The 24,060-nt window shown below is 48.4% G+C and overlaps 1 protein-coding gene across 4 annotated transcripts in view; it reads right to left on the minus strand.

The window, feature by feature from the left end:
- Window positions 1-24,060, minus strand: part of JCAD (junctional cadherin 5 associated) — an 80,191-nt gene that overhangs the window by 23,698 nt on the left and 32,433 nt on the right. For 3 of the 4 annotated variants that reach the window (XM_027976699.2, XM_042230636.1, XM_027976698.3), the window contains exons 1-2: window positions 14,905-15,002; window positions 242-583 (exon numbers count right to left, since the gene is read on the minus strand). In XM_027976699.2, coding sequence (XP_027832500.2) covers window positions 242-525 — 284 coding nt within the window. In that variant the 5' untranslated portion in view covers window positions 526-583; window positions 14,905-15,002. Of the gene's footprint in view, window positions 1-241; window positions 584-14,904; window positions 15,003-24,060 lie in introns of those variants that run through there. The other variant, XM_060396866.1, reaches the window with a different exon arrangement.

Genomic DNA, 24,060 nt, shown 5'->3' on the forward strand with positions numbered 1-24,060 from the left:
AGAAGAGAATCCACTCACACGTCACTGTGCTGAAGGCTTCACGCATCTGACCCTGCACTGGGTGCCACCGAGCATCCCGGATGCTCCAGGGAAGATGCAGCCCTGCCACTCAGTTCCCCTGCCACTCAGTTCCCCTCCCTCCCAGGCCCCGGCCACACAGAAATGGTGGTCAGGATGCACGTGTACATCTGCTACCAGACCCCTGGGGCCAAGGGGGCTGGAGGGTCCTGGTGGAGCTTACCCAGCCTCGGAGATCCTGGCAGCGGCAGCAGCGCTGGGGCGCTCCCCGTGGCCCCTTGGCCCGAGGCGGCGGCTCTTGGGGTCGCTCAGGAGGCCAGTCCCCGGAGAGGCCTTGCCCTGGGGGTGGGCGGTGGGGCCATCCTCGCAGCCGTTTAGCAGGCTGGGACCCGCAGGTGCCGCAGTCCTCGCGGGCTGGCGCCCCTCGCCGTCATCCTCGCGCGGGGCTGGCAGCTTCCTCGACAGCTTGTAGCCGTGGGAGATCAGCAGGTCTTCGACACTGTACATAGTGCTCTGGCCGCATCAAAGCGCCACCGTGGTGACCGTCGTGGTGGCAGGGCCCACGCTGTGGGGACAAGGAGAGTGTCTTGTAAGCTGTGGACGATGCCCCCAGCGCTCCTGTACCTCCTCCCTCCAGGACCCTGACCACACGGCACCCTGGTCACTGTGCCTGCAGTGAAAGGGAAGAGGAGGGGGCTTCTCTATCTCACTCAGACAGAGGGTGGAGGCAGGAGGGCTGCCCTCCCGGGGTTGGGTGAGATGGTCCCTTCTGGACCAGAGAGGGAGCATTTGATCTTGGATTCCACAGAGCCAGGATGGGGGACTGACTCTGGGGACCCCTCCCCAGACGGCCACCACTTGCAGGAAAGTCCAGAACAGCATTTAAGCCACGGAATGATGACCAGTGTCCCCTGCCCCAGACCTCTAAAGACAACACACACAGGAGAGAGGTCAAAATAAAGAGACTCGGAAGCTGCAATTACTACTCCACACTGCTAAAAAGAGAAACCTCCAGGGGCCAGCTCCATCGTATTATCTTCCCCGCTTTCATCTCGCAGACACACCTTTTGGTCCAAAAGGGCAAGGCAAGATCTTTAATCAACCCAGGGTTATGATGCACTTTGGCGGAAGCAATCTGGGTGGGTAATGAGCCACCAAAAATAGATCCTAAGTCTTTCAGCTCATAATGAGAAACGCTAACTAAGCCTACACAGCTCGTGCACTACACAATTCCAAACTTCTTCCCACACCGAACTTTGAAGAGTCAGATTTCTCTCCAGTTTATCTTGGGGAGACAGTCTGCACCTCTGAACCCAGGGGTGTCCACATCCGAGTCCTGCCAGGGTACATGAATTCAACAGCAGCAATGATTCAAAAACACACAGTCCTAAGACAATGGCACCAGCCAAGAAGAATGAAAGTGAACAGGGAACCTACATGAAAGCGCCTGTGTGTGCAGAGGTGGGGCTGTTGCGTTTATTTTCACAAGGGAGCATCTCTTCTCCCAAGACCTCCTGTTGCTAACGGGGTGGGAGGCAGTTTGGTCAGTCCTCCCGCTGCCTCCCCAGGCTGCCTCCCCAGGGGCCTCAAGGCAGGCCTGGGTGAGCTGCACAGGAGAGGCGGGCCTGGACGAACACGGCTACTCCAGCCCCTCTTGGCTGCTGGACGGAAATAGCAACTATCAGCAGTGGCAGCCCCTGCAAACAATGGCCAGGAAATGCCTGCCCCCGAGTGCAGGTGAAAGGGGGGCCCCTGTACTTCCTGCCGGTGGGGCCTCTCCCTGGAGCTCATCACAGGATCCTGCTGACTGTGCCGGCCCTCGGCACACACTGGGCTCCAGCAGCAGCCAAATTGCAGCCGGCACAGAGAGGGCAGGAAAGATCAGGCTCTGGAAGCCTGTGGTTCTCTATCAAGTCCCCACGTTATGGAAAATCCACACGCTCCTGCAGGGACTGTAGTAGGAGAAGCATCTCCACAGCAACTCGGCTAGTCTCAGTGCTACGCTCAAGCTCCACATCTTCTAGGGGCTGGCACAAGACGGACAGAGAAATGGCAGGACCAGAGGGGCGAGCATTTGTTCTCTGAGTTCACTGTTCTGATCCCCAGGCTGGGCCTGCAGAGGACAGGGATCCCATCACAAACCCAGGGCTGCGGGAACATCAAGGCAAGGTCTGCTTCGTTCAGTGCTAGGACCCCAGCATCCGGCATATAGTATGTGCTCAATAAATCACTGTCGAATGACGGCACAGTGGGAGAAAGGGATGTTTGAGCTAGGTTTTGAAGAATGGTTAGGAGCTCACTGAATAAACTGCACGTGCACATGTGTATGAGATGGGGAATTAACATTTAAAATAGATTCAGGGTACAGTCATCCCAGGGGGAAAGAATGACACGGCAACAGAATCCTGCAGGTGAGACTGTGGGTTCCCAGACTCAGTGTCACACATACAGTTGGCACCATGGTCAGAGTTCAGGTCTGAGGACACTCAGCTTCTTCCTGTTACCACATCAGGCTCTTTAAAAGCAAAGCAAAGTTCACAGCACCCTAGCTGGCCACCCATTACACAGAGGAGCAGGCCAGCATCAGTGACAGAATCCACTATGAGGGTGGTAAGAAGCAATGACCTTCCAGAAAAACGCCTGAGGGTCACTGTCCTCCTGGGGATAGGTGAGCTGGTCCATGCTGCCTCTGTCTGCAAGGTAAGTACACTTTGCAAACCCTTAAATGGTACAACAGATCAGGCCCAACCATGAATATCTTTCCTACAAACTCGTAAGAACTGTCCTTGACCTTACAGGTCTGAGGCCAAACGTGCATTGATGTAGGGGGACTCTTAACTTGGTGTCACAGAGGCCAGCAGCCTGTGGGGGGCAGGAGGACGAAGCACACCAGCTTCAGCACTCAGGGTGCAGGCCTCACGAGAGGGCATGACCCATAGCACAGGCACCATGGCCCAGATGAGGGGTGCCCCCAATCCCCAGAGGACTCCTTCCTTTGGCCGACACCCACCACCTCTTGGACCCTATCTCAGAGCCTGACTTCTACCTCATTTCCAGCCCTATGTCAAACATCGTCGCTCCCAGCAGACAAGACTTCTCAACAGCCTCGTGGCCCATCCAGTCCTTTTTGTATTCAGCATCCTTCCTGTAATATCCTTCCCTACCATGGATGGACCAGCGCATCTCTAACACATCAGTCCCATGGCCACCAGGAGGGGATGCCAAGGAGCTGAGGAGGAGAGGAGTCCTTTCAAAGTCCCCGCCCAGCCCTGAGGCACCAGCCTTCCAAATCAAAGGTATTAGAGGCCACCCCCAACCCACTACCCAAAGGGCTGCTGTTCAGAGAAGCACACAACAAAACTGGACCTAAGTGTAAATTATTAGAACATGGTATTTCACAACTTGGAAAGATGTGTGTGTATGATGGGCCCTCGTGGCTCCAACACCCGGGTCATCATAAATCTGAGGGTAAACTTTTCAGTCAGGCCTCTGTATACGGAGTCCCTCCGTATGCGTATCTGAGGTTCCTCAGCCACAGGTTCAACCAAGCCTCGGCCAGGACGGCTTATACCCTGTAAGCAGGCGCTTACTGAAAAGAATCTGGCCCCACGCAGGTCAAACCCGAGTTGTTCAAGGGCCACTCGAGTTAAAACAGCACGGGCTTGGAATGAGCCCTTTCATCCCTAAGTGGTGCTGACACCAAGCCCGGCTGTGGTCCCAGAAGCAAGTCATTAGCTGCATGAAACCTCAGTTTTCCAATCTGCAAAATGGCAGGGCCACTCACATCTGTCTTCCCAGACTGTTTCAAGGGCCACACGTTGTTGTTCAGTTGCCAAGTGGTGTCCGACTCTTTGCACCCCAGGAACTGAAGCAGGCCAGGCTTCCCAAGGGCTATGTAAGTACATGTAAAAGCGTAAATCACACACAATCTGAGATAGCATTTATCATGCAGCAATGGCGCGTCCATCTCTGAACAGCTACCTGTCCTCATGGAAAGCTTTCACCATAGTTATTCGCTGTGACCACTGGACCGTTCCCTGATTCCTCGTGTCTCACTTGGACTGTGACTTGATTCCCAAAGTCAAGCCCACTTTCTATCTCCCAGACATCTGTCTTCCAGGAAGGGGTACTTCTGTCACCATCCGAGTCACCCAGGACAGCAAATGTTATTTCACAGAGTCCAGAACCTGCACACGCACATTCCGAGGGCTTGGGATACGCCGGGCACTTACACTGTAATGATGAACGAGACCCATTCTTTGCTCTTGAGAAGTTTACTGCAGCGACAGCCGGAGAACAGGCCAAGGAAACACGGCACATGCGTGTGTTAGTGACAGGAGCGTGCCTGCTCCCCACAGTGTCAGCACTGCGATGGGGACAAGGGCAGGAGGAGAACACGGGACCCTCACCCAGTCTCAGGGAGTCAGGACGGCCTCTGGAAGAGCATGTCAAAGCCAAACAAACCCTTCAGGGAGAAGCTGTGCTGCGAGGTCACCCTGAAAGGATGCTTCTCCAGCCAGTTCACATAAGAAATGTCTTCCTTTGCTACTTTGTCACCTTGCATCAAATACTGAGTGGAACATCTAAGAAGAGCGGCCCAGGCAGTGCTGGTGCCCAGATATGTTCTCAGGGACAGACTCCTGAGAACACAAGGACCAGAGACTAAGGAGCCCTCTTCCAGTAACTCATTCATTCTATGACTAAATGCAAGGCAGACAATTAAGATAAGGGTACACATGTTGGGCTTTCCTGGTGGCTTGGCGGTAAAGAATCTGCCTGCCAACGCAGGAGACACGTGTTCGATCCCTGGTCCAGGAAGATCCCAGGTGCCTTGGAACAACCAAGCCCGTGCGCCACATCTGCTGAGCCTGTGCTCTAGAGGCTGGGAGCCGCGACCGCTGAAGCCCACACACCCTGGGGCCTGCGCTCTGCAACGAGAGAAGCCACCACCAGGAGAAGCCTGCACACCACAACCAAGAATACCCCCTGCTCGCCGTAACTGCAGAAAGGCCCCCACGGCAATGAAGACCAGCACAGCCAAATTTAAATAAAATTATTAAAAAAAAATACTCATGTTAATAGAACAGTCCATCAAGGCCTGTAGTGAGGAGTTCCTGGCTGGGGGGGTCTTAAGTGGAGGTCAAGGCAATGAATTTGCAAATTCTATTGTTCTTACAGCCACCCACTGAAGGTGTGCACACATATTTACCCTCACATTCTGAGGGGCACTGTAGTATTTTCTATTCTATTTCACTTTTGAAAAATGCTGGTCACTACACACTAAATTTGATGTCACAGTAATTGATCAGAACCCAGCGTTTGGAAAGCACTAATGGAGAAATCAGTCCTGTGCTGGTCAGGACGCTGTACTAGATGACCCCTGAAATTCTGTCCAGTTCAACGTTCCCATCAATCGATGAGAAATTCCTTAACAAGTTCCTTGCTTTGTTCTCAATAGCAAAATACAGCTGTTCTACCTGATCAAAAATTTCCTTTCCAAGAAAAGTCACAGCAACTAAGTGAAGCTGCTTTCCCACTCTTAAGAGCATAAGATGAAAAGAAAGAAATCTTCTGAAGGGAAAGTCCTGGCTCCTGCTTCCTTCCTCTACCTGTGATCCACCTGGGGCTTGAGACCCGAGGCCTCGGAACACAGCATCACTGGTTGACAGATAAAGCCAGCATCGTGGAAGGTGCCAAGGAACCCTCAGGATGAACTGTACCTACAGTACTGCAGCTTTTGTTCTCTTTTTGGTTTGAAAGAGCCAGGAAGCAGACTTTTGTCTCTTTTGAGTCCACTATGGCTCTTTTCATCTTTTCCTATACTATTCTCTGCTCCATATATTCCTGGAGTAAGCCCATCATTTCAAAGACAAAACGGAGAAAGCAGTTTAAAAACCCTACCACCCTAATAAGAAACCTGACAGTCTGGCAGAAGGGACATGTGTCCTGGTGGGTCTCCTTCCCGGGGTGGCGTGTGTTCAGCTGTTTCTTCTCATCTCGGGTGGAACCTGCCTGCAGACTTCCTCCCACCTGATCTGAGGGAAAACGGAGCAGATCAGTGTGCTTTCTTGATAGAAAGGCTTCCTTCTATCAAGCTTCTGCTTGGTAGATGGCTGTTACCATAGGACTTAACTTCCAAGCCTCAGTTTTCTAAATGGATCGTCACTTACTCCAAAGACAAGTACGTGGGTCTAGTAGCTACTAGGATGTCAGGCTGGTAATTCCTACTGGACTTGGCGGCACTGTTCGATGATGCCAAAGAGAAACCCGGCCTGAGCCAGCAGCGGGGCTTCCCAGGCGGCTCAGTGATAAAGAACCCGCCTGCCAATGCAGGAGACACAAGAGACGTGGGTTCGAGCTCTGGGTTGGGAAGATCCCAGAGAAGGAAGTGGCAACCCACTCCAGTATTCTTGCCTGGGAAATCCCTTGGACAGAGGAGTCTGGTGGGATACAGTCCATGGGGTCGCAAAGAGCTGGACACAACTTAGCGACTAAACACAACAACAGATCCGGACCCCCGGCTCAGAGAACGTCTCCCCTGGTTATACAACCTGAGTTGAGCGACACAGTCATTCGATGGACGCAAACTCTGTAGACAGTGTACAGAAAGAAGGCAAACTGGATTTACAACAAGTCTCTTTCTATAGGAGAAAACTTTTGTGCTCAGTGTATAACAACACTCCAAAAACCAGTTAGGCGAAAGGCAAACTTCAGCTTTTCCCCCCTGTTCTGTTATGAAAATGCATACTTACAAGCGCCAAAACTAACACAATGGGAGAAACGGTGAAGGAAACAAAGCACGAGGAACACGGAGCTGGGTGAGAAGTCTGCGTTCAGCCTACAGTTCTCTTGTTCGCCTCGACAGGACTGGTTTAAATTAAAGTCACGAGAGGAGACCCAAAGAGAAATGCTTGTGGCATGCAGGCTCTAAGTTAGGTGGTTTAAAGGGGAACCCAGGGAGAGGAATCACGAATGCTGAACAGCCGAGCTTCCCAGGCTGGGTTTTTTTCTATTGATTCATTACATCACTAGATTTATAGTCGATCATTTTTTGCCCCCTTGAGGACGCTTGGGATAAGTGGTAAGATGCTCAAATGCCCTCCAGGAGATGCGTAAGGAACATCTTCCAATTTGTGGTTAATTTATACCCCCCCCTCCCGGCCACAACCCTCATTAAACAGAGAAGGAAGAGCCTGTTCTCTGAGCTCAGAATAGCAGCACACGAGAGATAACAACATCATCCATCCCCCGAGCATCTGTGATGTGCCAGCCACTCTGCTGGCTGCCTGGCACTCTTTATTTTCCACTCCCAGGAACCGTCCTGCTGTAGATAGGAATGTCTCCATTTTACAGACAAGAAAACTGAGGCTGAGAGTCCAAGGTCACAGTTTGCAGGCGCAGATCCAAGGGTCAAACCAAGGTCTGTCTAGCTTCAAAGCTCATGCTACTATTTTAGGCTCTAAATTTCCTTCCTTAATAGCAACAGAAGTTTCCCAGTTTACCAAATAATGCATAAAATATAAATAAGAAAGGATAGAAGGCATGGTGGAATAAAGATGAAATACAATAATAAAAACGAGAAAACACCTTTATTCTCTTGGGCTAGGATGGCTCTTTGAGGTGACCCTTGCCTTGTACACACCAAGCGCACACACAGCAATGCACACACACACGTACATGCACACACACAAGGTTGACGCTTCACTTCACTACAATGTCTTGATGGCAATACTAACACTGACTTCTAAACATGCAAATAACATGATTCATTCACAAATACACCACGTGATGCTCTGTGACCTTCAGCAGACCTCTTCAATTATTTGGGGTTCCAGGCTCTCCACCAGGGACCTGGGGTTCTCATGAAACCTGCTGTGTGAAGCTGAAAAGCAGACAAACTACATCTATGAGAAATGGGAGGGGAGCTTGTAACTTTTGTAAAAAACGAAGTTCTAAAAGAAAAAAAATTATCTACATAGTACTATCCATTGTTCTCTGCAGTGTTAATACGATCCGGACTTGAATGAGTGGACTGTGGGAAACCACCGCAGGGTCTGGGCAGATAAAGGAAAGGCGCTTGACAGTGACTCTGGCAGGAGAGCGAAGGAATAACGTGGGCAGAACAGGACAGATGTGTGGACAAATAGTCACAAGTCCCTTCGATTGTAATGTGCATGGATGGATGGGAGGGCGGGAGATAAGAAAAAAGGAAAGCAATGAGTGTAACTTCTCAGGGAAGAAGTACAGTGAATTTTGGTCTGGGTGACTAAAGAAATCGTCCTCTTGTTATGAGAAACACAGAAATCGGAAACAACGTTCAGCTGGAGATGATGACGGGTCATTTGATTTTGATTTAACCAACTTATTCCTGCAAAATTTTCTTGTGCCCAGATCATTCTTCAATGGCTTTTCATCAGAATTCTTGTCCTTTCCAGAGAACCCGAATAAGACCACAGTAAGCCATCTTCCTGTGTGGTGGGCTTCTAAGTTCTGTCCTTATCAGCCGTATCCTTTCTATTCAGGCTGAAGGGATGCTGATAACAGCTCATAGCATTTGGGCATGGACTGGAATTGTCCACCCCCTTGCTGTAGGAATGAATTTCCATCCCGCCACGGTGGCTTAATACACAACTGCTGTGGGAACTGAGCCTAAAACAGTGCCTAGGAGAATCTATGGGTTTCAGTCTTCTTCCCAAAAAGTGCATTAAGAAGGCTGAACTAGAGGATCTTCTGGGTCCTTCCAGCTCTAGAGACAGCCCCCTCTCTGGCCTCTTCTTCCCTGTGATGAGCAGCATGCATTTTTCAGTTAGCTCAGTGGAGAGAATACAGCTTGTGTCCATGGCACAGAACAAAGCTAACTGGGTCACAGGAAGATAGACCCTCTGACCTTGGCCTGGTTAGCAGCACCCATACAGAGGCCAGCCCAGAGAGCAGAGCTAAGCGGCCACACAGTGAGAGAAGAGGGCAGTGGGGAGGGCTAGGGGAGTCCACCACCCAGGATCGCCCACCCCAAGAGACCTGGAGTGCAGCCACGCCCACTGACTGCAACTTGCTTTGCACCAAGTGTGCAGGCCCTGGGCTCTGAAGACATGGAGATACAGAAGAAGCCCCCATCAACACCCTCCGCTGTGAAGCTTCTAAGCTGGGAGGCATTACTGAAGTCACAGGCGCCCTCATCACTAGAGGTCGAGCCTCGCAAATGAATGTCATCTACATAGGCTCCACTGCCCACCCCCATCCCATCTGTAAAAATATGTGTTCTCCTCATATTGGCAGTTCTCAGGCTCAAAACAGTGAAATGAAACAAAATATTAGTAAACTGACGAAATCAACCAGCACCTTTCTTCCTTTTAAACATCTGCCTAGAACTGCAAACTAAGAAAGAGACAAATACTCAATTAAAAATATCAAACAAATGTTCACCCTCACCTGAGATAAAAGATATGCAAATTAAACCCAAAAGCCACTATTCCCTTCTCACACTGCTGAAGTTTCTAGAAAGCAATAGCTTTTGTTAAGGGCATGGTGAATGAGCTGTCAGGGTTCTCCCATTTGTGAGTGTATTAGTGGGGTTGGTGGGGGTGTGTGTGGGGGGGATAGGTCTGTATGTAAACGGCTATTTCCTTTCTTAAAAATGATTAATGCTATAAAATCTTTAAAAATCTGAAACCCTAAAGACTAATAATCTCACTTCTTGGGATCCATCCTAATGAAATAATCAGAGATACATACAAAGTTTTATATAAGGATACTTACCCAAGTTTTAATTATGATAATAATTTTTTAAAAAGCTAGATTAAACAGTCATTTAAGGGACAGCTAAAAAATTCTAGTACCTCCATGTGGAAGATTATAATATGCACACATGTGTATAAAATGATGTTTTTAGATATTGAATGGTACAGGGAGAAAATGCTCATGGCACCATGTTAAATAATAAAGACAGGACACAAAAGCCTAGATTCAGTGTATATAATACCAATTCCATCTAAATACATACAGATACAGCCTGGGGAGAAACACCGAGAGGAAACACACCAAAACAGCAACAGTGGTACTGGAGTCTAAGTCTTTTAAAAATGCTTATTTATACTTTCCTGTGTTTATGATATTCAGTCATGAAATATATTAGATCGAACCACATGAAGCTGCCATTTTACAGGTAAAAAATGGTCAAATAGCGGCATTTTCTTATACTTACTATTTCATCATCAGGGGAAAAAAGAACTTAACAAAAAGCTACATATAGGAAAGATTAAGAGAAAATATCTTCAAAAACATACTGCATATTTCAAGACTCAATGAGAATAAGAAAGACACAAAAGAGAAGAATAAATGAAAAGTAAATTACATAAGGTTTGAAGAGTTTAGGATATGGTATTTATGTCTTATCTGCTACCAAGAGATACTTAACCTGAATCTAGCAGGCTTAAAATGCCAATCTGCTGTTAAAATTGAATACAAGATCCCAAGCAGCATTCTAAAGGTCCTGATGAGACGTTGGTACTACAAAACCTAAGGCTTCTCTCTTGTATTCATTGACATTCCACCCTTAAGATGTAATTAGTCCTTCAAATTGTTGGCGGTTGACTATAAATATTTCTTCAACCGACAATTTTTCGGTCTAATGCTGTGATTAACATACAACAAAGCACTTTCTTTAAACAAGAGGTAAATAGCCAAGATACAAAACAAACCAGACTGAGGCAGGCTGCTAATTGATGCACAGATTTTTAATACTCTCTACAGCTTTTTTTCTTTTCTTGGATGGCAGAGTCATGGATTTTATTATGAGCAATAAGATTGCCATTTCCCTTTCCAGTCTTAATAATTAAATAAAGACACTGTCGTCACCACACCACAGAGGGATGACCACCTCTGCCAGGGCCCTCAAGTGGTCACAATCTCCTAAGATATAAAAAGCATATTGACTGTGAAGTTGTGGTTTTAGTGGGGCAGCCATCTCGGAGCTAAGTTTCTTTAAGGTGGCAAAAACAAAACAAACAAACAAAACAAAAAAAGAGATGGAAATCTTGGATCTAAGATCAGGAGTTTCCTGGAAGCTAACCTTGCTGGGTTGGGTTGGTATTAAGGCACTGATTCAAAAAGAGAAGAAAGTACAGTGCCAAACATTATGGAGTTCTTTTTTTTTTTTTTTTTTGGTAAATATTACCTTTTTAAACTCTGTCTCTTCCCCTACCACCTGTATGAACACACACACATACACATTTCACACATACACATTCACACACACTCACGCTCTGCTATCTTCTTTCACCTCTAAATTCTACCACACAATTACTGCTTTGGAGACCTCAACCATTTTTAAGAGACTCAAAATATCTCATTAACGTTTCTGAAAGATTAGCAGTCATTAAGAAAAGAGGACTGCAATTGGATAACATTTTCTAAATCTTCTGGAATTGTTGACTATCTGCAAAAACAACTGTAAAACTTATATAGTTATATAGGTTAAAATTAAATTCCACTATCATCACAGATGTCAAATTCCACACATAAAGATTCCTAAAATAATCTCTTAAACTTACAACACACTAGTTTTGCTTTTAAATATCTTTAGAATGAAAGTCAAAGTTTTATAAAAATGTCAAAGTTTAAATGAACTTGTATAATTCTTACATTATTCATTTTCTAATTATGAAAGTCATATAATATTATTCTAGAAGTAAACACTGAAAAATTCAGTGTTTAACTAGAAAGTAGAAGTTGCCTCAAACTCCAGTGTCAAGAGATAACCATCTGGTTTCTATTTCTCCAACTAGTCTTCCTATGTATAGTTGCTTTCGCTCACTCCTTTTCCCCCCACCCCCTTTCCTCTTTGAAATATTTATCTTGGTGTCTTCACAATAGTATCTAAATTCTTATATTTCCATACAGAAAGAAAGCAAGCTGAATAGGCAACTCCAGAGAGAGAATCAGAAAGCAACAAACCATGAGGCTATTTAGTGGTCTGATACAAGGTTTTGTCATTTCGGCCAGGCTGTTCTCAACTATATTATCTATAGACAGTTTCTAGGAAATATATTTGGTCAAAGAAAGTTAAGGTAGAAAGTCAAATTTTAAACAAAATACCACAAATTCAAATCAAGGTAATTGAGGTTTTAGCATCTGGGTGGTTCCCATATTCAGTGACATGAAAGGTTTAAGGGCTGTATCAAAGCACTGGCGACTGTTCTCAGCCTGCTGGCTTTAGCAACTGAGTGCCCCTCATCATTCCTGAAGTCGGCCAGCCCTCATAACAAAGACCAATAGCAAAGTTTCAGTGAATGGGATAACCCTTGCCATCCAAAAGGTGAAAAACAACATCTGCTGAAAAACCAAATGAACTGCAGTGACGGGTTCAGCAATCGGCCTGGAGGATTTCAGAGACATGGTCTTTGCCTCTGGAAAGAAAAAACACAACAGAACAATTGTCTCAATCCCACGCTCTGAGTTCTAAACTCTCTTTAGATCAATTAGCATGAAGTCCTGCCAAGCTCATTATTAGAGAAACTCTGGGCTCCTACAGCCCCATGGTGTTAAACTGTCCTCCAAACTAGAGGGCTCTGCAGCAAGGACAATGAGGACTTGATGGGGGCGCAGACTCCTTGGGTTTCCTTTGCTGATAGCCATTTCTAGGATTTATTTTTAAACTGCATTAAAAAAAAATTAGACTCCAAGCATCTTTTCAAAGATTTTTTCTTAATTGAAAAACTGGTCCTTATTTATTCTCTTGTGTACCTCCAATCTCCAGTTACCTTTTATAGCTAAAATTTTACAGCCAAATGTTTCTGGAATCTGTGACTTACTCAGATCCCTTACTAGATAACAGTGATTAGCTGTCAAGACCTCCAGAGCATGTGGACACCCCAGCATCTTAAGTTATGTTCTAAGGAGGTGGGAAGACAGAATTTTTTTTCTTTCTGGCACAGGCTTCCTCCGCTCACCCAATCCCCCTAAATCTCTTGGGCCTGCCAAGGGCCTGACCTTCCGATCTCTGCAGAAGAGGGTGAAGTTTGGCGGGAGGAAGGCCCAGTAGATGAAGGCCCTCTGTTCAACAAATATTTGCTCACCCCTCCAGTGGGAGGGAAACCATTTTCTATAAGCTGCCTGCCTTGAGTAACACTTGGAGCCCTTCAGGAGGCTTGTTCAGCTGGTGGCCTAGAATTAGACACCTACTATCAAGGTAAACATAAAGTCCAAACCCACAGAACATTATGGAAAACCAAACGAATTTACCACACTTCCCAGGTCACATCAAAGCCAACACAAGTTCCTGGAAATAAGAGTCTGCGTGAAACTTCCAAAAAACCTTTTCACTCGCCTCTGCCTTGCTGGACGGTCTTAGTCCAGTTATCTTAAATTCTAAAACTACCTGACCTAGGACGACACTTCCCTGAAGTTTTGCCCACTCAAACTACTGAGTCTGCAATTTTTGTCCACGCATTTCTGGCTGCCTGAACCCCCGTTCCACTCCCCCTCCCATCTTTCAACCCTCCACTCAAACCCCCACCCTTCCCCCCCCCCCAACCCTGTCTCTATTTGCAAATCTGAAAAGACAAAAAAGCCAGGGACGGGAGAAAACCTCCTAGTTGTGTGGTCCTCACCGCTCCACCCTCTCCCCAAGACAGGCCAGGCGACCAGATCTGGGGAGGGAGATGCTGATGGGGGTGGGACGGGGACGCAGGGGATGGGAGACTGGGTGGCAGGGTGTGGGTGCGGGCGGCTGGGGGTGGGGACCTGCCTAAGCTAATTCCCCAAAGTCCTCGCTCCTAGAGAGTGCGGATGGGCAAGGGCTAGGGTGTAACCAGGTGGCGCTGGCAGAAAGTTCCCGGGTTGTTTTTTTTTTTTCTTTTTTTTCCTCAGTAGCGGAATCACAGCTTCTTTTTCAAACCCCTAGAAGAATCCGGGGCGCCAGTGACAGGGGGCCAAAGCAGCGCTCTCAGCTGTAAGTGCTGAGGTCATTGCGGTCGGGTCTTCTAGGAAATCCCTGGTTTTCGGGGTGAACTGATGGCGACTGGGGGTGTGGACACGCAGGGTGCGCGCGGGAGACCCAGGACCGGCGGGCGGGCTCCGGATCGCAGAAGCGGGCTTAACGGATTTACAGCGCTCTTAGGCGGGGCTCTTTCCTTTCTCCCACCCTGTTTTCCTTTTTCTCTCTTTGGCTTCAGCGCCAGCCGCCTGGGGGAGGGCCGGGCCGCCGCGCGCACGGCAGAGAGGCAGCGGCGATTAGCACCCTAATCCCGGCCCTGACCCCCCGGCGGTGGGCGCGCGGGCCGGGCGGAGACGGGGCGGGGCGGGGGCGCGGCCGCCGGCTCCCTACGTCCCGCGGGCAGGTCCCAGCAGCCGCGGGTGGGGGCGCCAGTGGGAACTGGGGGCCCCGGGGACCCCACGCAGCGGCTGTCAGTTCCCCGCGGTGGAGATGCCCGGGAAGTCGGAGGGCGCAGGCGAAGAAGCGGGTGGGCTGGACCCGGGCGGTGGCCCGGACGCCGGGAGCTGGGCAGCGACCCCCGCCTCCCGACCCCCCGCCGCCCCGACCCAGCATGGAGGGGCGAGGCGAGCGCCAACGCCCGCCGCGGCCCTCGGCGCCTACAGGTTAGCGCGAGCCCGGGGCCGGGCACCTGAGGGCGGGGACTCGTCCCCCGCGACCCAGCAGAGGGGCGCCCCCCGCCCGAGGCTGCGGGGCTGGGCGCCACGCCGGGGGCTCCGGACTGGGGGCGGACATCCCCCCACCCCCGCTCTGGGGAGGGCGCCGACCCGACCCACGTCCGGGCTGGAGAAGTTGGGGGGCGAGCGCGGGAGGCTGGGGCGAGGCCCACGGGGTGCCGAGGGAGCGGACTAGATGGACGAAGGGAGTCAGGAGGGGCGACAGACGCCGGGACTTACCGAGCGGCTCCCTCATGCTGCCCTGCGCTGTCGCCGCCGCTCCGGCCGGCCGGGGAACAGCGCGACCCGCCCCGCTCGCAGCCTCTGCGGCCGAGCATGCCCGGAGCCGCCGCCGCCGCCGCCCCGCTCTCCGCGGCCCCGCCCATCACCCCGCCCTCCGCGACCCAGCACCCCGCCCATAGCCCCGCCCCCGCGGCTTCGCGATCCCCGCCCCGCCCATCGCTCCACCCCGCGCGCTCCGCCCCGCCCTGTCCGACGAGCGGCCTCCAGGCTCTGCTCTCTGGCGGGAGGGCAGCACCCGGGCTGGGGCGGACGGGTAGCCAAAGGCACAGGCCTGCTCCGGCCCCGCCTACGGCACAGGTGAATTGGTCACCTTTCCCTCTTTCCGGTCACTTGGGTTTGGGCAGCTTCAACGCTGTATGAATGTCCATACACACTTATGCATACGTACACTGCCACACAGAGATGCACACAGCCCCCCCCCACACACACACACACACAGACACACTTTCACAAAAACATACACGCAGGGAAGATGTGAAGAGCAGAAGACAGTGACAACAGCTTAGTGCTTGGAATCTCCTAAAGCAGATGGCTGAGTATCTTAGCTAGAGGCTTGGGGAAACTTTACAGGTCAGCTGCTCAGTCCTGTCTTTTGGTGGATGAGGAAATGGGAAGCCAGGAGAAGGCAGAGGTCAGGCAGAGTGAACACATACTGCTCCCGCCTCTCCACCTCCCTCATAGCCACAATCAGACTGCTGCCAGGTCTGCTCACCGGCAAAAGTCCTTGTACTTTGGAGGGCAGAGAAAAGACAAAAGGTTCAACTGCTGATGAGTCATGGAGAGGGCGATGGTATTGGCTAAGTTCAGTTCACAGAGGCAGAGGCATGGAGCAGCCCCCGGCGCAGAAGGATAACCTTTCAACTGGACTTTCCTGGCAGCCCAGCGATTAAAAATCTGCCTTGCAAGGCAGAGGATTTGGGTTTGAGCTCTCCTTGGGGAACTAAGACCCTACATGCCTCGGAGCTACTGAGGGAGCGAATTCTCAGGCAGGTTGATAAGACACCTGGAGTTCCCAAGGAGGAGAAAGGGGTCTGGGGCTCTCGAGGAGGAGAAAGGGACAAACGTTTTTTTCTGCATCACTTTGTCTTAGTCACATAAGACGTTTTTTCTTAAACTCTGAGTTATTGTGACAACAATTTTTAAGAATAACTTTCTTTAAGCCCATAGCTAATGATTACACAACAAAACAACTCATCTTGGTCAAGGGTATGTTTTTCCTTAAGCTCTATACTAATGATTATATATCCAGATAACCACGATGGTGTGATCTCTCACCTAGAGCCAGACATCCCAGAATGTGAAGTAAAGTGGGCCTTAGGACCTTGGCCCATCACTATGAACAAAGCTACTGGAAGTGATGGAATTCCAGTTGAGCTAATTCAAATCCTAAAAGATGATGCTGTTAAAGTGCTGCACTCAATAGACCAGCAAATTTGGAAAACTCAGCAGTGGCCACAGGACGGGAGAAGGTCAGTTTTCATTCCAATCCAAAGAAAGGCAATGCCAAAGAATGTTTAAACTACCACATAATTGTACTCATCTCACACACTAGCAAAATAATGCTCAAAATTCTCCAAGCCAGGCTATAATAGTACATGAACAAAGAACTTTCAGATGTTCAAGCTGGATTTAGAAAAGGGCAGGGAACCAGAGATCAAATTGCCAACATCTGTTGGATCATAGAAAAAGCAAAGAGAGTTTCAGAAAAACATCTACTTCTGCTTGACTGACTACGCCAAAGCCTTTGTGTGGATCACAACAAACTGTGGAAAATTCAAGAGATGGGAATACCAGACCACTTACCTACCTCTTGAGAAATCTGTATGCAGGTCAAGAAGCAACAGTTAGAACTGGACATGGAACAATGGACTGGTTCCAAATTGGGAAAGGAGTGTGTCAAGACTGTATATTGTCACCCTGCTTATTTAACTTATATGCAGAGTCCACCATGCAAAATGCCGGGCTGGATGAACACAAGCTGGAATCAAGATTGCTGGGAGAAATATCAATAACCTCAGATATGCAGATGACACCACCCTTATGGCAGAAAGTGAAGAAGAACTAAAAAGCCTCTTGATGAAAGTGAAAGAGGAGAGTGAAAAAGTTGGCTTAAAGCTCAACATTGAGAAAATGAAGATCATGGCATCTGATCCCATCATTTCATGGCAAATAGATGGGGAAACAATGGAAACAGTGACACTTTATTTGGGGGGGGGGGGCCAAAATCACTGTAGATGGTGACTGCAGCTATGAAATTAAAAGATGCTTGCTCCTTAGAAGAAAAGCTACGACTAACCTAGACAGCATATTAAAAAGCAGAGACATTACTTTGCCAAAAAAGGTCCATCTAGTCAAAGCTATTGTTTTCCCAGTAGTCATGTGTGAATGTGAGAGTTAGATTGTGAAGAAAGCTGAGTGCCGAAGAATTGATGCTTTTGAACTGTGGTGTTGGAGAAGACTCTTGAGAGTCCCTTGGACTGCAAGGAGGTCCAACCAGTCAGTCCTAACGGGAATCAGCCCTGAATATTCATTGGAAGGATTGATGCTGAAGCTGAAACTCTAATACTTTGGCTACCTGATATGAAGAACTGGGAAAGATTGAAGGCAGGAGGAGAAGGGAACGACAGAGGATGAGATGGTTGTATGGCATCGCTGACTCCATGGACATGAGTTTGAGCAAGCTCTGGGAGTTGGTAATAGACAGGGAAGCCTGGCCTGCTGCAGTCCATGAAGTGGCAAAGAGGGAATGAACTGAACTGAACTGAGTGATTATATAACAACAATGTATCTTGCTTGAGGACATGTTTCTCCTTCTTAACAAGAAACTTCTGACTAATCTTGTTATATTAAGACCTATGTTTTGGGAGTGGGTCTGGTAAGACCTTTCTATTTCTAGTTCTAATCTTGTTAATTTAAGATGTATGTTCTGGCAGTGGATCTGGTAAAGTATATAAGGCCTTGATTAGACTAGTGAGTGGGGCAGTCTCTGTCCCCCTTCTGATGTCTATGTCAGAAGCTTTCTCTGTCCTTTTTCGCTGTAATAGAACTTCTGCCACATGAAATTCTGAGTATCTGAAGCCCAGTCTCTGGTCCCGAAGCAAAATCTTCTTTGGAGATCACAAATCTGACATCATTCACTGTAAGCTATCAGTACGGAGCCTGCATGCCCCAACTAGAGAGTCCATGTGCTGCAGCGAAGATCTGGGGAGCCATAGCTAAGACCTGATGCAGCCAAATAAACAAATATTTTAAAAAAGAAGAAGAAAGAAAACTGTTCAGTCACATTACTGATTTCTGGCTGTGCTCTTTGTCATCACACCGATAATCTCTAAAGTCATTGCACTGTCACTGCAGGGAGTCCCAGGATGAGCCCTTCAAGCGCATTATTTTGTTTCAGTCCTCACCATTGTCCTATGAGATGGTGCCACTGGGAACTGGGGCTCTGAGAGGCCCTGCAGCTAGGCAATTGCAGAATCTGGCCCAAGACTCTCATTCTGAACCCTAACCACAAGGCGTGTGCAGTCTAAGAGAGCATATAAAGCCAAACACACTTGTGCTGGGAAAGAAAGGTGATATGGTCAAGGGTCATGTGGTGAAATCATCTTTCTTGTATCCCAGGAAACCAGGCGGGGAAGATGGGAGCAGACAGCTTGCTCTGAAGCTCAAGGGGCAGATGGCTTGTGTACTTGATCTTGGGTATTCCTGCCACTTTCTAGGGGCTTCCCAGATGTCGCAGTAGTAAAGAATCCACCTGCTAGTGCAGAAGATGCAAGAGATGCAGGTTCGATCCCTGGGTCTGGAAAATACCTTGGAGGAGGAAATGGCAACCCACTCCAGTATTCTTGCCTGGATAATTCCATGGACAGAGAAGCCTGGTGGGCTACAGTCCATGGGATCACAAAGAGTCAGATACAACTGAGCACATGCTACTTTCTAGATGTGTGACTTCTGTGAGCCTCAGTTTCTTGCCTAATATGATGAGGACAATAATAGTGCTCACCTTGTAGGGAAGCCCTGAGCATTAAGTGAGATGAGGCCTCTTTAGCAACAAGCATAGTGCTGGCACAAGGTACGAAGGCAGAAATATCAGCTCCTACCACTAACACCTGTTCTAATGGTGCTCTGTTGGTAGGAAGGCTTCATGGGAAATGCCTCAAAGGCCTGGTAGGCTGCACTTAAGCAAAGGAAGCCTGGAAAAATAAGATAAGAAAAAAGCAAAGAAAATGATATGCAGAAGTTTTCCTGGGAAATCACAGTTATATACAGCAGTGACATGACTTCTTGTTATGAAAGCAAGTCTCAGGGATAGACTGCTTCAGTGACACACCATTCCCATCTGTACTCAATTTGTCAACTCAATGAAATAATTTTTTTTTTTTTTTGCTGTGGAGCATCTATGTGCCCAGCAGTATGCACACACATGGAGACAAATGTTCCCACGAGATCATTTATCAACCAGCACGTTGAGATCAGGACACGGTTTCCCACAGAACAAAGTTATATTGTTGGGTTTCTGGGTCAACCCTGCAGAAGTTTCCTAATGCAGCTGAACTGCTGTGTATTTGCAGCAGAAGACAACGTTGAAGCAAAGGGAGAAACAAGCTAAACCAACCCACATAAAGCCTCTGTAATAAGAAACTGTTGGGGCAGAAAGGTGGGTGAAGGCAGCTTTCTTTAGAGGAAGGTGACAAGATTGCACTATCACAGATTCTGGAGAAGATGACTTCATGATTTCCTAGATTGTTGTGGTTTCCTGACACCAGCTCTCTAACATGATAACCTCATTCCAAAATGTTTACCTTTCTGCTTTCTCCAGCACAGATATATCCCTGGCCCAGCTCTCATGCCTTCCAGCCATGACTAAGATCATTTCAGATGAACAAGGAGAATGAAAAAACTGAGGATGGGGCAGAGTGGGGTCAGGAGGTGGGAAGCAAGGAAAAAGATGGGAGCCTTTTCTGCAGATTTGGGGCTACAATTGTGAAGAAGAAGAAGGGCAAGAGAAAAAAGGCAATGAGTATGAGAGGGTGACCGTCTAAAGAGCACAAAGAAGGGGCATGGTGTTTCCCCAAATGAAGGTGGAAGCTGAGGAGGAAAAAACCCATTGCACACTGGTTTACAGTACTTGGACCTGGGGTGGTAGGCATGAGAGATGAGAACCAACTGTGTATACATGCATATGCCTGTGGTCTTCTGCCTTTTGTATACATACACATATGGGTATATGAGGCTTCCAAGATGGCTCAGTGGTAAAGAACCCACCTGCCAATGCAGGAGACACAAGAGACACAGGTTTGATCCTTGTATAAGGAAAATCCCCTGGAAGAGGAAATAGCAACCCACTCTAGTATTCCTGCCTGGAAAACTCCACAGACAGAGGAGCCTGGTGGGCTATAGTCCTTGGGCTTGCAAAAAGTTTTACACAACTGAGCACACGTGTATACATATGCTTGTTATTATATTTTTAGGAAAAAAGGGCATTTCTTCATCAGGCAGGTCTCTGTAACTCAGAAAGCACCTGCATAGGTTTTATTTTGCCCATAAGAGGAATCCCACTCCTTCACCACTTTGCCTCCAAATCTCCCAGTTATAAGGTAACTTCACCCTTCTCTCTCTCACCTACTTGATTTTGGGAGACTTCAACACAGGAAAAATATCTATCGCCTGCTTATGTATTTGTGAGGAAACAGAAAATGTGGTTTAAAGCAACTCTGGGCATGATGCTGCCCGAGACCCTGAGTCAGGATGCCTTCCTGGCTGCCTCCACGACCCCGCCTCCCTGCGGGTTCTGGAGAAGGGATTTCACAGACTCAGGAAGGAACTGGATTACTGAGTCATCAGGACAGATGTGCGATGACCAGAGCAAGAATGCTTAACGGTCTTCTTCAGGAAAAATAAAAATTAAAAAAAAAATAAAAAAGACCAAACCCTTGTTTCTTTGATTTGCTGCTTTTTTTCCAAGGACCCAGTGGAAAAAAAACAACCCTCTCCTTGCTTTAGGGCCTCAGGGATGACCTACCACAAGGTTTCCTTTAACTGCAATATTCTTTGATGTTTTTCTCAGTCTGTAAAAACACTACCAGTTCTTATTCTCTGAAAAGATTAATGTTCTTGATAAGATCTCAAAGTCCCTCTTGTTGGCTTGTTCTGGAAAGTCAGACAATAGTACTTATACAAAGACTAGAAAGGGTTTTATGTTCATAGGTGCTAAGAAAACCTGTTTTTAGATATTGATATTTCTATTAATTCAGAGGCTATGCTGCATAATCACTTTTGACCATGAACTAGGAACTAGGCATGCTTTCCCAAGTGTGCTCCATGGATCACTCGCTTCAGGATCAACTCGGGGGGATCTGACTAAAAGCCAGATTCCTGGACCTCATTGGACACCATCAGAATTTCTAATTCCTACAGTCAAGAGCCTGAAATCTCTATTTTAAGTACATGCCCAGACAATTCGTACACACGGGCAAGTTTGAAAAGCAGAGAAAGAGTACAAGAGGAAGAACTCGTGTGTGGAGGGCCTAACAGAATGATTGGCACGTTATAAACATTCCCAGAACGGTAGCCATCAACGTCACTCCGTGAGGCTGGAAGATGCCCCTGGGAAATAAAGTGCGTTAGGGGTGTGTTAACTGCTGCCTTAGAGATTTGGCACCAACCCAAACAGAAAATTTACAACCATGGGGATTAAGAAAAAGGATGACAAATTCATTTCAGGACTATACTTTCACTCTAAGGAGACGGATCTGCATGGTTATTGCATGAGAAAAATCATTTTTCATCATTTGCTTTCTCTTTCTCCACTATCTCCTCCATCAGGCTACACCTTCAAGGCCTCCTCCCGCCACCACCACCGAGCACCATCACCACCCACTGGAGCAGAATTATGGTTCATTCCAAGCATCCCCCTGCCTGCAGACTGTGGTGCTTTGCCAGATTCATAAGGAAAACCCAATTCTCCTGTTTTCCCGGGAATGACAGTGGCTGGCTAGAATTGCCTGGGACAAAGGAGATACAGATGTGGCTTCCGGAGGACAGTGGACCAGCGCTGGCGTGTCCACACACAGGCACTTGCGGCCTCCTCTCCTTCCATCTCACATCAGCTGATTGAGAATCCACCAGAATTAAGCTGAGTATTTTCTTTTTTCTTTCATTTTTTAAAAAAATATTTATTGGCTGGGCCGGGTCTTAGTTGTGGCATGTGGGATCTAGTTCCCTTGCCAAGGATTGAACTTGGGCCCCTGCATTAGGAGTATGTAACCTGAAACACTGGACTACCAGTGAAGTCCTAAACATTGAGTATTTTCTTTACCCCTGTGTGACTTTTTTTTTTTTTAATGGGAGATATGTGAACAACTATGAAACAAGTTGGTTATCAACATTAATTGGAAAAAAAAATTAGCCTGGTCTCCTGTATTGGAGGTACATTCTTTACCATCTGAGCCACAAGGGAAACCTTCCACTGGGGGAGACAATAACATTATCAGGCTTTTACTGGGTCTGTGATAGCAAGTGATACAAAGATGACACCAAGGCCAGGGGGAGAGGCAAGAACTTCCTTTCATGTTTGCTGTGTGCCAGGCATATGGCTAGGCCTTGACTTAAATTTTCCCACAGTTCTGTTACCAGAGTTACTCATTTAGTCGTAGTGCACCAGGCTCCTCTGTCCATGGGATTCTCCAGGCAGGAATACTGGAGTGGGTTGTCATACCCTTCTCCAGGGGATCTTCCCAACCCAGGGATCGAACTTGGGTCTCCAGCACTGCACACAGATTCTTTACTGTCTGAACCACCAGGGAAGCCCAAGGCTGGATGATTTGAGTTGAGTGCTGGAGAGGCTATGAATCCCCCATATAAAGAGAGTTTTCTACATCTTTGATTGTTTGCATTCATAAAACACCCACAGCAATTGGTTTAAGCTGCTAGGATTGAGTTTATCATGACATGTCTTGGATTTGCTGTTATCAGCCTGTGTGTTTAGTTAAGCTGCTGGATTTTGAGTTCTGGATTGTTCGTCTCTGTCCTGTGTTTTCTTAGGCTCCATGTTTATCTCTTTGGCGTCCACTAATCACAAAGCCAGAGCAGTGGCCTGGTTGTTTACAAGTCTTCTGTGATCGGGGGGCCCAGGCTGGAAACTACCTCCTTATCTAACCCTCACACCCCAAGCCGGTATTGTCCCTTCCCTAAACCGCCCCCCCCAACCAGGCAACCAGGGAAAGCCCTGATGCCCCAGAGCCCCCCTGCTACTGCTAAGTCACTTCAGTCATGTCTGACTCTGTGCGACCCCCTGGACTACAGCCAGCCAGGTTCCTCCATCCATGGGATTTTTCAGGCAAAAGTACTGGAGTGGGTTGCCATTGCCTTCTCCTGTAACAGAGTCATGATGCCCAGCCTGTCTCCCTCCCTTGCCGGGAGGTGCTGCCTCCTTCTGGGCTTGGGCAGGAGTGGGCAGGAGCCAGCACCTGAGGAGGCGGGATGCAGGTTGAGGGAGCTCACTGATTTAAAACGACAGAGGCTGCCTAAGCTCCCCCTGCCCTCCCTGCTCTCAGTCTCCTCGGCCCGCTGCTCCGTGTTCTCCTCTTCTTCGATCAACCGGATCTTTCGTTGATGGCGTCCAGCTGCTCCTGCAGCATCACAGTCAGAGTCTCGGCATCGCCCTGCCCGCTGGGTGACAGCTGAGTGGCCGAGCTGAAGAGGGTGACCCTGTCGCCCTCGCCGTGAGACACACCCTCGTCACTCTTGAACGCTTGGGCCACGTTGGCCAGCACGCTGGCTTGCTGCGAGTGCTCCCAGTCCTGCTCCTTCAGGGTCTGCACCTTCTCGTCCAGGGCCTTGTGGTGCTCAAACAGCAATTTCAGCGCCCTGAGCACCTCCACCTCGCTGGTCATGCCGGCTGGGGACTGCGCCTGCCGCTTGCCCACCGTCATCCGGAGGGACGGCACGTACCGGGAAACCAGGCACTCCAGGGGCTCCAGCAGCATCCTGGTGTTGTTTCTTTCTGTTTTCAGCTCTGCAATTTCTTCTTCTCTTTTAAGAAGTTGCTCCCTACATATTCGTATTTCTTCCGAAGGAGTTGGAAACTCCTCAGAG

This window comes from Ovis aries, chromosome 13, assembly GCF_016772045.2.
Source record: "Ovis aries strain OAR_USU_Benz2616 breed Rambouillet chromosome 13, ARS-UI_Ramb_v3.0, whole genome shotgun sequence".
In the NCBI taxonomy this organism is placed as follows: Eukaryota; Metazoa; Chordata; class Mammalia; order Artiodactyla; family Bovidae; genus Ovis; species Ovis aries.